We start from the raw sequence: 15479 nt of genomic DNA, 5'->3' as shown, positions 1-15479 counted from the left end.
TGTCCTAATCCCAGACCCTTGAGTATGGGGCTCTGTAGATGTGATTAAGAAATGAGCTGAGAAATGGAGGACCTATCTTGGCTTGGCTGGGTGGGCCCAATCCATCCCATGACTTAAACCTGGGAACCTCTCCCAGCTGTGCCAGGGAGATGCAGCCACTGACTTGGAAGATGCAGGAAGGCAGACTCTAGAGGTGAGAAAACAGATTCTCCCCTGCAGCTGCCAGAAGGAACCAGCCCTGTTGGACCCCTAACTTACAGAACCAGGAGATGATGAATTTGTGTTGCTTTAAGCCCCTAGGCCAAGTTTGTGTAACTTGTTTACAGCGCGAAGGAAAACTAACGCCTGAATTAATTATTCTGTTATGGAGAAGAGGAAGGGGGACAGAAGTCACGGGGCAGTTAGCGGAGGTGGGAGAACCCAGGTCAGGTGCATCCAGCTCCAGATTTCCACCTGACCTTCTGGAGCAGTGGTTCTCAACCTTCTGGCCCTTTAAATACAGTTCCTCATGTGGTGACCCAACCATAAAATTATTTTCGTTGCTACTTCAGAACTGTAATGTTGCTTCTGTTATGAATCGTCATGTAAATATCTGATATGCAGGATGGTCTTAGGCGACCCCCGTGAAAGGGTCGTTCGACCGCCAAAGGGGTCGCGACCCACAGGTTGAGAACCGCTGTTGGAGTAAAGGGGCAGAGAACACGTGCTTCTAGGAAGCTCGGCCCCTTTAAGGGCGGGGAGGGGCGGGGCCTGCTGTTGCCTGGAGACCGGCCTGGCTTAGACGCGCCGCTGGGAGTAGTGCATCACCTGGCTGGGCCTGGTGTTCAGAGCCAAGTGAGCGCCCCGCGAGAGCCCCCGGCGCCCCAGGCCCTGCGACGGACTTAACCGCCAAACGGACCTGCCTCCTCCGAGGACCTGAGCAGGTGCGTGGTGGGCGAGGAGGCCTTAGGGAAGGGCAGGAGGTTCGGGGACCCCTGGGCTCAGAACTCGCGCTCCCTTTATGCTGCCGTGGCAAAGAACAGTGACGAGAACGCAGTGTCAAGCCTGGGAGGACAGAAAAAAGTTAGTGAGAAACACGCCAGGAGAAAGGAAACTTGCCTTGCAGTTCAGATTTCACTGATACGGGATCAGAAAGCCTATAGAGTAGAAGCCTGCCGAGTTCAGATGTGAGAGCAGTTTGCTTAGCTAAGACAGCAATGGGGGGGTCGGGGGGTGGAGACTGAAAGTGATTTTCTTTTTTAAATGAGTAATTCATCTATTGTTACTCCTCACCTGAGGATATTTTTCTATTCGTTTATAGAGAGGGGAAGGGAGGGGAGAGACAGAGAGGAACATCAATGTGAGAGACACATCGATTGGGTGCCTTCCCCATCCGAACCCCCCACTGGGGCCAGGCATTGAGCCTGCAGGGATTGACCTGGAATCAAACCTGAGACCCTTCAGTTGGCAGGCCGGTGCTCTATCCACTGAGCAAAACCGGCCAGGGCGAGTGGAAGGTTTTGAATGGAGAGAAGCAGGACGGTTGGAGCGGTAGAGGTGGGGTGGAACTAGCAGGTGAGTTTCAGAGGACACCCTGCCGGCAGCGGAGGGCGTGGGGTACCCCCTGCATCCTCTGGGCACACAAGGAGGGATGGTGCCTTGGACTCCAGGACTGGGATGCTTTCAGTGGGGCCGGATGCAGAGGGCCATGGACTCTAGAGCTTTGGAGTCCTACCCCTCTGCTCCACCTTGACACCACCCTGTTTCTGGCTGACATAGGGGGTGGGTGCTCAGTCAATGGTAGTGCTGGCATAGGGCCAATGACTTCAAGTTCCCAAACAGGAAAATGGCATGCAATCATCACTCCATTACTGATTGTGTGCCCTTTCCCATACTTTGGAAATGTTTCGCGCATCAATCTATTTAATTCTTACAAGGAAACAAGGTACTGTTATTCCTATTTGGTATCTGAGGCGGAAGGACATCAAGTAACTTGCAGGAATCCAGCTTTGAGCACTTTGCCACGGGAGACCGGCTTTCACAGCAGGGACTGGCAGCATGCTAGACCTCAGAGGTTAAGTAGCCGTTTTTCATGGACAGGATGACCCTTTACTGGGACACTATTTGTAAACAATGGTTCCAATTTAAAAACCATTTAGGAACAACCAATGTAATATTGAGGCTATATTATTTTTATTTTTTAAAAATATATTTTATTGATTTTTTACAGAGAGGAAGGGAGAAGGATAGAGAGTTAGAAACATCAATGAAAGAGAAACATCGATCAGCTGCCTCCTGCATGCCCCCTACTGGGGATGTGCCCGCAACCAAGGTACATGCCCTTGACCGGAATCGAACCTGGGACCTTTCAGTCCGCAGGCCGACGCTCTATCCACTGAGCCAAACCGGTAAGGGCGTGAGGCTATATTATTTTTATAAACCGGTAATACCTATTGTAATTTTTCACGCTTTTAGGAGAACGGTAATGGCATTGGGTTGTAAAGCTAACATTTCAGCTACGAGTGAAACCCTCAAGTATTTGGAGACATAATTTTTATTTTTTTCAGGTAAAGCTCATCAGTGACTTGAAACAAACAGCTCTCAAAGGAATTGGACACTTAAATAAAGGCAATGGTGAAAGAAAAGAAAAAAACAGACAAAAAAGTGGATAAATCTGCCCACTCTCCCTCATCTCTCTCTGATAATCCGGAGCTTTCCAAGCCAGATGGCAATTCCACTAGACAAGTAGTATCCCCAATCATTGTCCCACAATTGGGGCTAAGTGAACCAGGATCCAAAAGGGAGTCCAGAAATGAGAATCAGCCGTTAGAAGATGCCCTTCAATATGAAGACCCCATTCTGACCAACCTCATCATTGAAAGGTGATCTTAACGGGTGGTATCGTCCATGCTTGCTGCTCTCCTCTCTGCTGAACTTGAGATCTCAGGCTCCTTCCTGCCTCAGGGCCGTTGCGCTTGCTGTTCCCTCTAACTGGGGTCCTCTTCCCGGGATTCTTCTAATGGATGTTTTGTCTCAGATCCTTTAGGTCCAAGTACAACTCTCACGTCCTCTGAAAGGCTTCCACCCTGACTCTGCGTACAGTAGCCTCCTCCCCTGGTTACTTCTTTCACAAAAACTGAACTCGATACGGAATTCTCTTGTTCGTGTGTTTCCTGTTGATTGTCTGTCCTCAGTGAACTGTCAGCTCCTAAGGCAGGAACTTTCCAGTCTTGGGCACAGTTCACCGTTCTCGGCCTGGCTTCTAGAAGGGGACAGGCATCCGGTGGCCCCCGGGGAGTGTTTGTTGGGTGAATAAATGTGACAAGTGCTTCTTCATTCATGTTAATTATGTGTCTGACCCACTGTCCCTTGGGGTCACTCACGTCATGACCTTGAGTCTCATTTCTCTGTAGCTATGAAGGGGAAAAAGTCCATGGACTGTACCAGGGAGAAGGCTTTGCAGTCTTCCAGGGAGGCTGCACCTACCGCGTGAGTGACACATTTGGGGGCTGGGCGGGGAGGAAGGCACCGGGTGATGATAGATGTCGATTTGCATCAGATAAATCCACTGGTTCTTCAAAGAACTTGGAAGTCCTTAATGCTGATTTTATTTTGAACACTGTCTATGTCAGTGATGGCAAACCTTTTGAGCTCGGCGTGTCAGCATTTTGAAAAACACTAACTTAACTCTGGTGCCATGTCACATATAGAAATTTTTAGTAAACAATGAAGAATAAAACAAAGACTTATATATATATTGCCATAAATGTTTTTAATTTGCTATGTTCCTTTCATTTCCTAAATGGATGTATCAGTGTTTTCACCTGGGAATCTTCATTTAAAGAAATTTTTTAAATGTTTTATCCTCACCTGAGGATATATTTATTTTAGAGAGGAACGGGGGGGGGGGGGGGAAGAAACATTGATGTGAGAGAGAAACATTGATTGGTTGCCTCCTATATACACCCCGACCAAGGATTGAGTCTGCAACCTAGGTATGTGCCCTGACTGAGAATCAAACCCACAACCTTTTGATGTATGGGACCGATGCTCCAACTAACTGAGCCACACGGCCAGGGCTGGGCATATTCATTTTGTACATAACATTTTGGATCTTTTTTCACTTCTGAATCCTTCTTTGTATTGCCACATGGTGTCATAACTTAATTGTTTCATTGTGGTAAACGTATATAACATAAAATGTATCATTTCAACCATTTGCAAGTGTACAGTTCAGTGGCAAGTCTAGTTCCAGAACTTGTTCAATATCCCAAAACAAACTCTGTACCTATCAAACACTAACTCCCCATCCCCTCTTTCACAATAATTACTTTTTTTTAAAGATTTTTAAAAAAATATATTGATTTTTTACAGAGAGGAAGGGAGAGAGATAGTTAGAAACATCGATGAGAGAGAAACATCGATCAGCTGCCTCCTGCACACCCCCCACTGGGGATGTGCCCGCAACCAAGGTACATGCCCTTGACCGGAATCGAACCTGGGACCCTTCAGTCCACAGGCCGACGCTCTATCCACTGAGCCAAACCGGTTAGGGCCACAATAATTACTTTAAACATTGCATAGTGTTCTAATTCAACTGTGCCATAGTTGTTGGATACTTTGGGGGCATTTTCATTTTTTGCCTTTATTAGTAATGCCACCGTGAGGGCATTCATTCATTCATTCATTCATTCATATTATCAGAGAAATATGTGATTATTATAGGATCACAAATTTTTGTGGTTGGGGCCACAGGCATGAGTTTTAGTTCCCTGAATTTTTCCCCCTTAACATGCACATGTTCAATTTCCTGTGTCACAAAAACTCTCAAAATGCAGACACAGATTGAATTCAGGCTTCCATTTAACAACAGCCCACGACTGCCTGTAGTGTAAATTGTAGGGAACTGGATTTTTCCGGACCCTCCTCAGACCCTTTTCAGAACAGGATGGATGCCAGTGTGGGGCTGGCTCAAAGGTGGGCTCTGCCACTGTTGCGAACGCGTGGACAAGCATGGTCATGCTCGTGCGGGTGGACGGGGGAGGAAGCTGTCGTGTGACATCAGTGCCTTGTCCCAAGGGTTTGTTGTCACTCTGTTTTGAAGGGTATGTTTTCAGAAGGACTCATGCATGGACAAGGGACTTACATTTGGGCCGATGGAGTGAAATATGAGGTAAAGCATGTAATATGTCATAGTTCTAAACTATAATTATGAGACTTAACGGTCAGATTCCCACAATTAAACGTACTACTTTCATAAACGTAATTCAGCACATGGGTTAAAGGAATCCACAGAACCAAAGAATGTAGGTGAAAAGTAACTGGTTACCGCCCGGGGCCCTCTGGTATTGTTAGCAGTGTCACTGGTTCTAGAAGGTTCTGTGTTCTGTGCAAGGACAGCACACCTGCGTGTCCTGGGCTTCTCCTACCTTTTACAAGCAGTTTATCATATACTCTCTTCTGTATGTTCATTTCTTCGAGATCAAACCATAGGCGTCCATGCAGATCTCCCTGTTTTCCCTGGCTGCTTGTCTTCCACTACGGGCAACTCTCTTGACCCATCTTGCTGGGCCGAGGGGAAGATGTATTTTTAAATCATTTGCTAGAACCAAACTGCCCTCCAAGAGAGGGCTCGGGTGTCAGCTCCCACTCACAGCCTCCCTCGGGGTGGGTTCCAGGAATCCATGTTCCCCAGGCCGGGTGTCCCCTGCTTGCTGCTCGGAGCTCCGTCTACACCAGTGATGGCAAACCTATGACACGCGTGTCAGAGGTGACACACAAACTCATTTTTTTGGTTGATTTTTCTTTGTTAAATGGCATTTAAATATATAAAATAAATATCAAAAATATAAGTCTTTGTTTTACTATGGTTGCAAATATCAAAAAATTTCTATATGTAACACGGCACCAGAGTTAAGTTAGGGTTTTTCAAAATGCTGACACGCTGAGCTCAAAAGGTTCGCCATCACTGGTCTATACACAGCCTTCCAGATACGTTCTTCTGCCTGGGCTTCTACCCAACGGAGGGACCGGGCGAGGGCAAACGAACGGGCTGTGTAGCGAAGGAAGGAGGAGGGTAGGGGTTGGGGAGGGTAGTTGCGTGTTTCCATGGGAGGAGAGACACGCATGAGGATGGGGGGTCAAGGACGTGTCTCAGACACCCCCCAGGCTCAGAAACCTCTCTCTGCCTGCTTTCTGACTCCTTTGGCCTCTTTGCCCCAGGGGGAATTTGTGAAGAACATCCCCATGAACCGGGGCGTGTACACGTGGCCGGATGGCAGCACCTACGAGGGAGAAGTGATCAACGGCATGCGGAACGGCTTTGGTGTGTTCAAGTGCAGCACGCAGCCCGTGTCCTACATCGGCCACTGGTGCCAGGGCAAAAGGCACGGGAAGGTGAGTGAGGCCGCCACGTGACGGCCTCTGTGCCTGGGATGCACAAACCGCAGGCGGGAAAGGTAGATCAGATCCGCTGTTTGTTTATTGCGGTGACATTCACATCCCAGGAGATAAACCATTTCAGAGCAATTCAGTGGTATTTAGTACATTCTCAGTGTTGTGCAAACACAACCTCTTTCTTGTCCCAAAACATTTCATCACTCCAAAATAAACCCTGTGCCCATTAGGTAGTTGCTCCATAGCCCTCTTCCACCACGCCCCTCATGCACCTCCCCCAACCCCCCCGCCCAACTCCCCACTCCCAGTCTCAACAACTTGCTTTTTTCTATGGGTTTACCTATTCTGGACATTTTGTATGAAACAGAACCATACAATGTGTGACCCGTTGTGTCTGGTCCTTTCGCTCAGCATCATGTTTTTGAGGTTCTTCCCTGTTGTAGGTACTTGGCTCCTTTGTGCGGCTGAATAATATTCCACCATGAGGATGAGCCACGGTTTGTTTATCCATTCACCCGCTGCTGGACACTTGTGCTGCTTCCATCCTTTGGCTCCTGTGCACAGCGCTGCTGTGAATGTACGCAGAGAGTCACCTGGGGACTTGCTCTCAGGTCTCTTGGGTATATATCTAGGAGTGGAATGACTAGGTCACGCAGTACCTTGATGTTTTAACATTTGTAAAGCCACCAAGCTGTTTTCCATGGTGGCCACACCATTTGCATCCGCACCTGCTATGTAGGTTATATTCACTTTTAAGCAAGACTGTTGGCTTTTGTATGGGACGATCAAATACTGCAGCAGTGTTTTTAGAAAATGCCACAAGAAGAAGTTTACCATGATAATCATCACTTTACTGAGACTTAGACTGTTTGGTTGTGTTGTTTGTTTGGCTTGGTTTTAGCTCATTGCAGATCACTTTGGATATATGGGAGGGGTTGGGGTGGTGGGTTCTCCATGGAGGCACCCGAATGGCTGCAAGAAGACACAAGTTAGCTTGACAATGCGGAAGATGGAAAAATCACACCCTCACACTCGCACACGTGCACACACTCACACCAGTGAACAAGCAAGCAATTTGAGGCCACTCAGTGTAGATCCGGATGCCTTGCACCATGGCCAGTCCCCTAGAGGAGTGAGCTAAGTAAGGAGTCCCAGTGGATAAAGGAAAGGGGTTTTGGTACATAAGTGAGTGACCTTCAGTTATATGAAAGGCGCTACTATTACTTAGGTGACAAAACAGGATTTCTTTAGGCACTTATCTGACTGATAGTTATGAAGATAATGAGTCTACTGAACGTGAGGATTGTTCATGCCCTGGAGTGGCACTTTGTTAAGGAGTAACTGGTTTGCCCTAACCGGTTTGGCTCAGTGGATAGAGCGCCCACCTGTAGACTCAAGGGTCCCAGGTTCGATTCCGGTCAAGGGCATGTACCTTGGTTGCAGGCACATCCCCAGTGGGGAGTGTGCAGGAGGCAGCTGATGGATGTTTCTCTCTCATCGATGTTTCTAATTCTCTATCCCTCTCCCTTCCTCTCTGTAAAAATATCAGTAAAATATATTTTAAAAAAGAAAAAAAAGGAGTAACTGGTTTGCGACATTATCTCATTCTCCCTCGGTGGACACTACCATATTCTTGACTGCGAAACAGAAACATCACAGATTGTATGTCTTGCTTTAGTGTGATGTTTGACTTCTGTATAGTTTAGGCTCCTTAAATTTATAGTATATTTTTATTTTCACCTATAAAAAAACATTGTCTTATGAGGCTTGGTTTTTTTTACAAAAATGATATTATTTATTTCAGGGCTCCATTTATTACAATGAAGAGGGTACCTCGTGCTACGAGGGGGACTGGGTTCACAACATCAAGAAGGGCTGGGGGATAAGACGGTAGGTATCCCCCTCTGGGGTCTGGGCAGAAAGTGTGCGGGGACCCGGATGGTGCTCACCGAGGCTCTGGGAAGATAAGGGGCAGGAATCACAGGGAATGCATTTTCTATAGAAGCGAGTGGAGTATTCCAATTCACCCAATATAACCCCACGGTAATGAAAACATTCTACAGAAAATGTAGAAAAGCACCATATTAAATGTTGTCCAATCATTCTGTTTTACTTTATTCTATGTAAAGATGGCCTTTCTTTGTTCTCTCTACTACTCATGGATCTCCATGATATAGGTTACATTTTCTGAAGAATTTGACATATTTGCTTGGTTTTTAGATTGAGCTGATAAAGTAAAAATATTTGTGGGCAATATCACCTAATTATAATACTCCAGGGAATTATTATTATTTTTGTTAATCCTCACCCAAGGATATTTTTCCATTGATTTTTAGAAGGAGTGGAAGGGAGGGGGAGAGACAAAGAGAGAGAATCATTGATGTGAAAGAGACACATCGATTAGTTACCTCCTGCACAGGCCCCAGGGCAAGGGGATTGAGCCTGCAACCAAGGTACGTGCCCTTGACTGGAATCGAACCTGGGACCCTTCAGTCTGTGGGCCAATGCTCTACCCACTGAGCCAGACCAGCTATGGCCAAGGAATTATTTTTAAAGATTTAGGCCCACTGGCGTGACTCAGTGGTTGAGTGTGGACCTATGAACCAGGAGGTCATGGTTCAATTCCCTATCAGGGCACATGACCAGGTTGTGGGCTCGATCTCCAATGTGGGGCATGCAGGAGGCAGCCGATCAATGCTTCTCTCTCATCATTGATGTTTCTCTCCCTCTCCCTTCCTCTCTGAAATCAATAAAAATATATTTTTTTAAAAAGATTTAAAATGACTGCCCTTACTCACTTTGTTACTATTAGATGATCAGAAAGTTTAGTAAAGTAATTTATTCTACCTCCTAAGGTGATTTCTTTTTCTTTACCAACCACATACCCATCCTTTGAATTTAAGCACAGGGTAGATTGTATGCATGAGAGAGTTGGATTTCTTCATAAGAGTACAGGGAGAATGTCTTAAGAGAAAGTCTATTAAAGGTATATGAGATAACGGATTGTTCTGAATTGTTGTGGGGTGTTTTGTGTTGTTGTTTTTTTCTAGTTATAAATCTGGAAATATGTACGAAGGGCAGTGGGAAAACAACATGCGCCATGGGGAAGGCACGATGAAATGGCTGACAACTAACGAAGAGTACAGTGGTCAGTGGGAGAATGGCGTCCAGGTACCCCGCCAGCTGGTTTTAGCAGAATATACCCAGAGGTGGACACTCTGCTGATCCCCAGCACATATTTTATTTGCTATAGTGTTGTATGGCAGTCTGAAATTCAAGTTCTGCTAAATTTAGAAACTCAACTTACAATTTCCTGGTCTAAACCAGACGTTTGTAACGCTGTTTTATTACTTGGTTTGCTCGAAAGGTCTTCCACACAAACCAGATTCTATTCTACTGTTGGCGAACCCAAAAGGCACACGATATCTGTGAGGCCTGAGACCATCATTTACACGTTAGAAGCAATGTGCTTTCTATGGTTAATTTTATATGGTTTATATCGCGAGGATTTTTCTGATGATATCTTGTACATATTAATCTGGTAACCAGGGACTTTGCTAAAAGCACATAATAGTTCTAGTCACTTTCTTGTAGATTCCTTGGGACTTAAAAAATTGAGACATCATATTGCCTATAGTCAGCCTTGTATTGTATTTCCTTTCTAATGAGTGCCATTGTTTTTCTCTTGCTGATTGTGTGGCTAAGACCTCCAGTGTGATACTGAACAGGAGTGGAGAGAGCGGACATCCTTGCGTTGTTCCTGACCTTGGTGGGAAAGAATTCAGTCTTCTATCAAGTGTGATGTTAGCTCTCGGTTTTTCATAGATGCCCTTTATCAGGTTGAGGGAGCTCTCTTTAATTTTTAATTTGCTTACAGTTTTATCACGAATTGATGTTGAAGGTGTCTAAGGTGTTTCCTGCCTCTAGTCAGATGATCATGTGGATTTTCTTCTCTTGCCTGTTGATATGTTGAATTACATTGATTAATTTTCAAATGTTGAACCAACCTTGCATTCCTGGGATAAACCCAGCTTGGTCATGATGCTGTTATCCTTTTCATGCCTTGCTGGATTCCATTTCCTCAAGCTTTGTTGAGAATTTTTGTGTCTGCGTTTATGAGGGATATTGATCTAAAGCAGTGGTTCTCAACCTTCTTAATGCCGCGACCCTTTAATACAGTTCCTCATGTTGTGGTGACCCCCAACCATAAAATTATTTTCGTTGCTACTTCATAACTGTAATGTTGCTACTGTTTTGAATCATAATGTAAATATCTGATATGCAGGATGTATTTAGGCGACCCCTGTGAAAGGGTCGTTCAACCCCAAAGGGGTCGCGACCCACAGGTTGAGAACCACTGATCTAGAGTATTCTTTTCTTATATCTTTGTAAGCTTTTGGTAATGAGGGTAATGTTGGCCTCATAACATGACTTGGAAAGTTTTCTGGAAGAGTTTGTAAAGTTGGTATTATCTCTGTCTTGGTTGTTTAGTTGAATATGCCAGTAAAGCCTGTGGGCCTGGAGTTATTTTTGTGGGAAGAGTAACTATAAATAACTACATATTAGCTATAAAATGTATTTCTTTAGTAAATAATGTGCTATTCATTTATTCTTTTTTTATTTATAATTATTTTCTTTTTGGTTGTTTTTTTTTACAGAAAGGAAGGGAGAGGTATAGAGAGTTAGAAACATTGATGAGAGAGAAACATAGATCAGCTGCCTCCTGCACACCACCTCCTACTGGGAATGTGCCTGCAACCAAGGTACATGCCCTTGACCAGAATCGAACCTGGGACCTTTCAGTCCGCAGGCTGACACACTATCCACTGAGCCAAACCAGTCAGGGCTCTTTCTGTGTTTTTTTTTGTTTTTGTTAATCCTCACCCGAGGATATTTTTCCATTGATCTTTAGGGAGAGTAGAAGAGAGAGGGAAAGACAGAGAGGAACATCGATGTGAGAGAGACTCATTGATTGGTTGCCTCCTGAACAGCCCCGACCAGGGCCCGGGCCAGGGAGGAGTCTGCAACCAAGGTACATGCCCTTGAACGGAATAGAACCTGGGACGCTCTATCCACTGAACCAAACTGGCTAGGGCTTCATTTATTCTTGAGTAAGCTTTGGAAGTTTGTGTTATTGGAGGAATTTGTCCATTTCACATAAATTATTAAATTTATTGGCATAAAGTTCATAATATTTACTTTATTATTTTAATATACATAGGATCCATAGGAATGTCCCCTCCTCTGATACTAGTAATTTTTCTTTTTCTGTTTTTCTTCATTAGTCTTGCTAGAAGTGTATCAATGTCATTAAAATTCGCAGAGCCAATTTTAATTTTATTTATTTTCTCTGATGTTTTTCAGTTTTCACTTTGATATCTGCTCTTTGCTATTATTGTTGCACGCTTTGGGTTTTATTTGCTCTTCTTTTCCTAGAGTTATAAGGTGGGAGCCTTACTAATTGGAGACAGTTTTTCTTTCTAATATAAGCATTTAATACTACAGTTTTTTTCCCCTCTAAGCACTGCTTTATCTATATCCTACAGATTCTGATACATTATGTTTTAATTTTTGTTCAGTTCAAAATATTTTCTAATTTCCCCGTGACTTACTCTTTAGCCTACAAATTATTTTGAAGTATGTTGTTTCATTTCCAAATATTTGGGGATTTTTCCAGATATCTTTCTATTGTTGATTTTATAGTTCATTAATTCCACTGTAGTCCAAGAATACACTTTGTATGATCACATTCCTTTTAAATCTGTTTATTTTACAGCCCAGACAATGGTTGTCTTGGTGGATGTTAGATGTGTTTCTGCTTTTGTTGAGTGGAATGTTCCGCGGATGTCAGCTAGATGACTGTGATTGTTCAGGTCTTCTAGGTCATCACTCATTTTCTGTCTACTTTTTCTATCCATGCCTAAGAGAGAGTGTTGAAGTGTCCAGGTTTAATTGAAGATTTGTCTATTTCTCCTTCCGGATCCATCATATATTTCGAAGCTCTATTGTCGGGTGTATACACGTTTAGGGCTTAGTCAAGGTTACCACTGGAAAGTAGGATTTTTTTTTTTTTATCAATCTGCATGTTAAAAATAAAATTAAAAATAATAACTAAAATAATCACTATCAAGCCAGGCACTTTCTATCTTCAGTCTTTGCACCCAACCTGCAGGGTAGATTTTATTTCCATTTTACAGACGAAAGACAAAGGGCTTCAATAATTTGCCTGAGGTCAGAAGGCTAGTTAGGAAGTAGCTGAGCTGAGACCCTGAAGTCCATGTTTTTTGCCCCTTCAAATAAGTCATTGTTTTTAACCCACACCTCACTGTCAACAGATTCAAGAACAAAGAGGAAATATCTTGAACATTTCTCATGGGCATTTCCTTCCTTTTCAGAATGGTTTAGGGACACACACATGGTTTCTAAAGAGAGTCCCCAACACCCAGTATCCTTTGAGAAACGAATACAGAGGGAACTTTGTAGATGGGTGTCGTCATGGCCACGGGAAGTTTTACTACGCCAGCGGAGCCATATATGAGGGGGAGTGGGTTTCCAATAAAAAACATGGCATGGTGAGTACAGGTCTGTGGGGTCACATTTTAAGGACTATGTAAAGCACTTGAAATACAGTACAAGGCGTGCTATTCTCTATCCATTTTGCACAGGATATCTTATTGCTTTGTTCAGACGATTACACAAATTTAAAAATAATTACCAACATAGTTTCCTGATATCTAGAGGTTGTGTGTGTGTGTGTGTGTGTGTGTGTGTGGTTTTGGTTGTAGAAAATCTAGCTTAATCTTCTATAAATTATAAAAAATAACATGGGTTTCTATGTTGGTTTGATTCAGCAACTCAGTGTTGCCAGGTTTTCTCTATCTATCCATGATGTCCCCTGCCATGTCAGCCTCACCCTTACACTGCCCCTCCCTCATGATTGCAAGATGGCTGCTGTGGTTCCTGCCTTCACATCCACATCCCACACTAAGTAGAAGGGGAGCAGAATCTCTTTTTCAAGAAGCTTTCCACAAACATCTTCAGGTTCACTGAACTGAACTGGGTCATTTGCCCATCTCTGAATCAGGCTGACGAATGGCCTGGGTTTGACAAATACCAAGAGAGTCCCTTTTCTGTGACGGGCACTCTGCTGGCCATTAGCATAGTTTAATAAGACACATTCTGTGACCCAGGGGTGCTTACAATTGGGGAGAGGTTGTGAGGCAGATACAGCAAGAAGAGAGGGGAGAAGAGAAGGAGAATCAGGAGGAGGAGGATTTCTGCAGTGACATGAGAGTCTAGGAACCTGATTATGTGTGGACTAAGTGCATATCTTAAAAACAAACAGAAACTCCAAACTCTTTGTTGGTTTGTTAATCCTCACCCAAGGATATTTTTCCCCATTGATTTTTAGAAAGAGTAGAAGGGAGGGAGGGAGGGGATGAGGGAGAGAGAAACATCGATGTCAGAGAGACATACCAATTGGTTGTCTCCTGCACACATCCCGACTGGGGGCAGGGATCAAAGCCGAAACCCAGGCACATGCCCTTGACCAGGAATTGAACCCAAGACACCACTGTCTGGGAGCCGACTCTCTAACCACTGAGCCAAGCCGGACAGGGCAAAACTCCAAATTCTTGCGAAAGATTTTGATGTACATTTACCAATGGCTTTCTAAGAAACTTTTTTCCTAAACTTCACAAGTTACCTTTCTATCTGCAGGGCCAGTTAACTTTCAAGAATGGACGCGTGTATACTGGCCCTTTCTCCAGTGACCACATAGCGGAGTTTCTAAGTCTCGACGACGAATTAGTACATTACCAAGCCCCGTCTGCCGTGTCTGTCCTTGGGAGCCAGTGTGAAGGGTCTTCCAGTGCCGGTAGGGAGGTCCCCCTGCCGGCCGCGAGTTCATGGGCCTGTGTTCTCCACGGCTCCACTCATCACAACACTCCCCACCCCCCAGAAGGCAGAAGCTTCCCGGGAGCGACTGCTCTCTCGGTTGCCTATTTATTTATTTACTGAATGTCCTGGGGTGACATCCTCCTATATAAAAAAAGGGTAATATGCAAATAGACCAAATGTCAGAACAGAACAACCAATCAAAGCATAATATGCTAATGATATGCTAAGGCAGCTCAACCGCTTGCTATGACGTGCACTGACCACCAGGGGACAGACCGTTGACCGGTCGACCAGTTGCTATGACATGCACTGACCTACCAGGGGGCAGATGCTCCGACTGGTAGGTTAGCTTGTTGCTGGGGTTCGGCCAATCGGGACTGAGCGAGATGGGCCGGACATGCCCTGGAGCCCTCCTGTGGTCCCTCCCTGGGGGGGTCCCTCAGCCTGGCCTGTGCCCTCTCGCAATCCGGAACCCCTCAGGGGATGTTGGAGAGCCGGTTTCAGCCTGATCCCACAGGCCACTCCCCTTGGGAGGGCTCCAGACGCAGGGCTCATGGCTGGCGAGCGCTGTTGTGGCAGCATGAGCCTCTCCTGATAGGGACTGATTGGTTGCGAGCCCATGGCAGGCACAGTGGGGCTGGGATGAGCGGTAGCGGAGGTAGGAGCTGCAGGCGGCGTTGGACTGCGGGTTTTGGCCGGATCCCTGCAGACCACACAGAGCAGCGGTTCTCAACTTGTGGGTCGCGACCCCTTTGGGGGTCGAACGACCCTTTCACAGGAGTCACCTAAGACCATCGGAAAACATATATAATTACATATTGTTTTTGTGATTAATCACTATGCTTTAATTATGTTCAATTTGTAACAATGAAAATACATCCTGCATATCAGATATTTACATGATGACTGATAACAGTAGGAACATTACAGTTATGAAGTAGCAACGAAAATAATTTTATGGTTGGGGGTCAGCACAACATGAGGAACTGTATTAAAGGGTCGCGGCATCAGGAAGGTGGAGGACCACTGACCCAGAGGGACCCCATCCGTGCACGAATTTGTGCACCGGGCCTCTAGTTGGTTAATGAATTGATACTGTTTCAGGTGTACAATGCCATAGTACGTCATCTGTTTAGTAGGGTTTTGGAATGCTCTTGTATCACACGTCTGCAGGAAATTATTTTGGCACAGCACTGAAAAATGTC

At 45.0% G+C, this 15479-nt stretch overlaps 1 protein-coding gene across 1 annotated transcript in view; it reads left to right on the top strand.

The window, feature by feature from the left end:
- Positions 1–2406: 2406 nt before the first annotated feature.
- The window catches only part of LOC102442276 (radial spoke head 10 homolog B2), a 29691-nt gene continuing 16618 nt past the window's right edge, over positions 2407–15479 (top strand). Inside the window, exons 1-8 of the mRNA XM_023761440.1 lie at positions 2407–2861; positions 3393–3468; positions 5084–5152; positions 6202–6375; positions 8180–8265; positions 9426–9546; positions 12771–12947; positions 14095–14251. Coding sequence (XP_023617208.1) covers positions 2611–2861; positions 3393–3468; positions 5084–5152; positions 6202–6375; positions 8180–8265; positions 9426–9546; positions 12771–12947; positions 14095–14251 — 1111 coding nt within the window. The 5' untranslated portion in view covers positions 2407–2610. The remainder of the gene's footprint in view (positions 2862–3392; positions 3469–5083; positions 5153–6201; positions 6376–8179; positions 8266–9425; positions 9547–12770; positions 12948–14094; positions 14252–15479) is intronic.

Source organism: Myotis lucifugus, unplaced genomic scaffold (assembly GCF_000147115.1).
Source record: "Myotis lucifugus unplaced genomic scaffold, Myoluc2.0 scaffold_208, whole genome shotgun sequence".
Classification (NCBI taxonomy): Eukaryota; Metazoa; Chordata; class Mammalia; order Chiroptera; family Vespertilionidae; genus Myotis; species Myotis lucifugus.
Note: the sequence above shows the minus strand (reverse complement) of the source record. Positions and strands in the feature narration are given on the sequence as shown.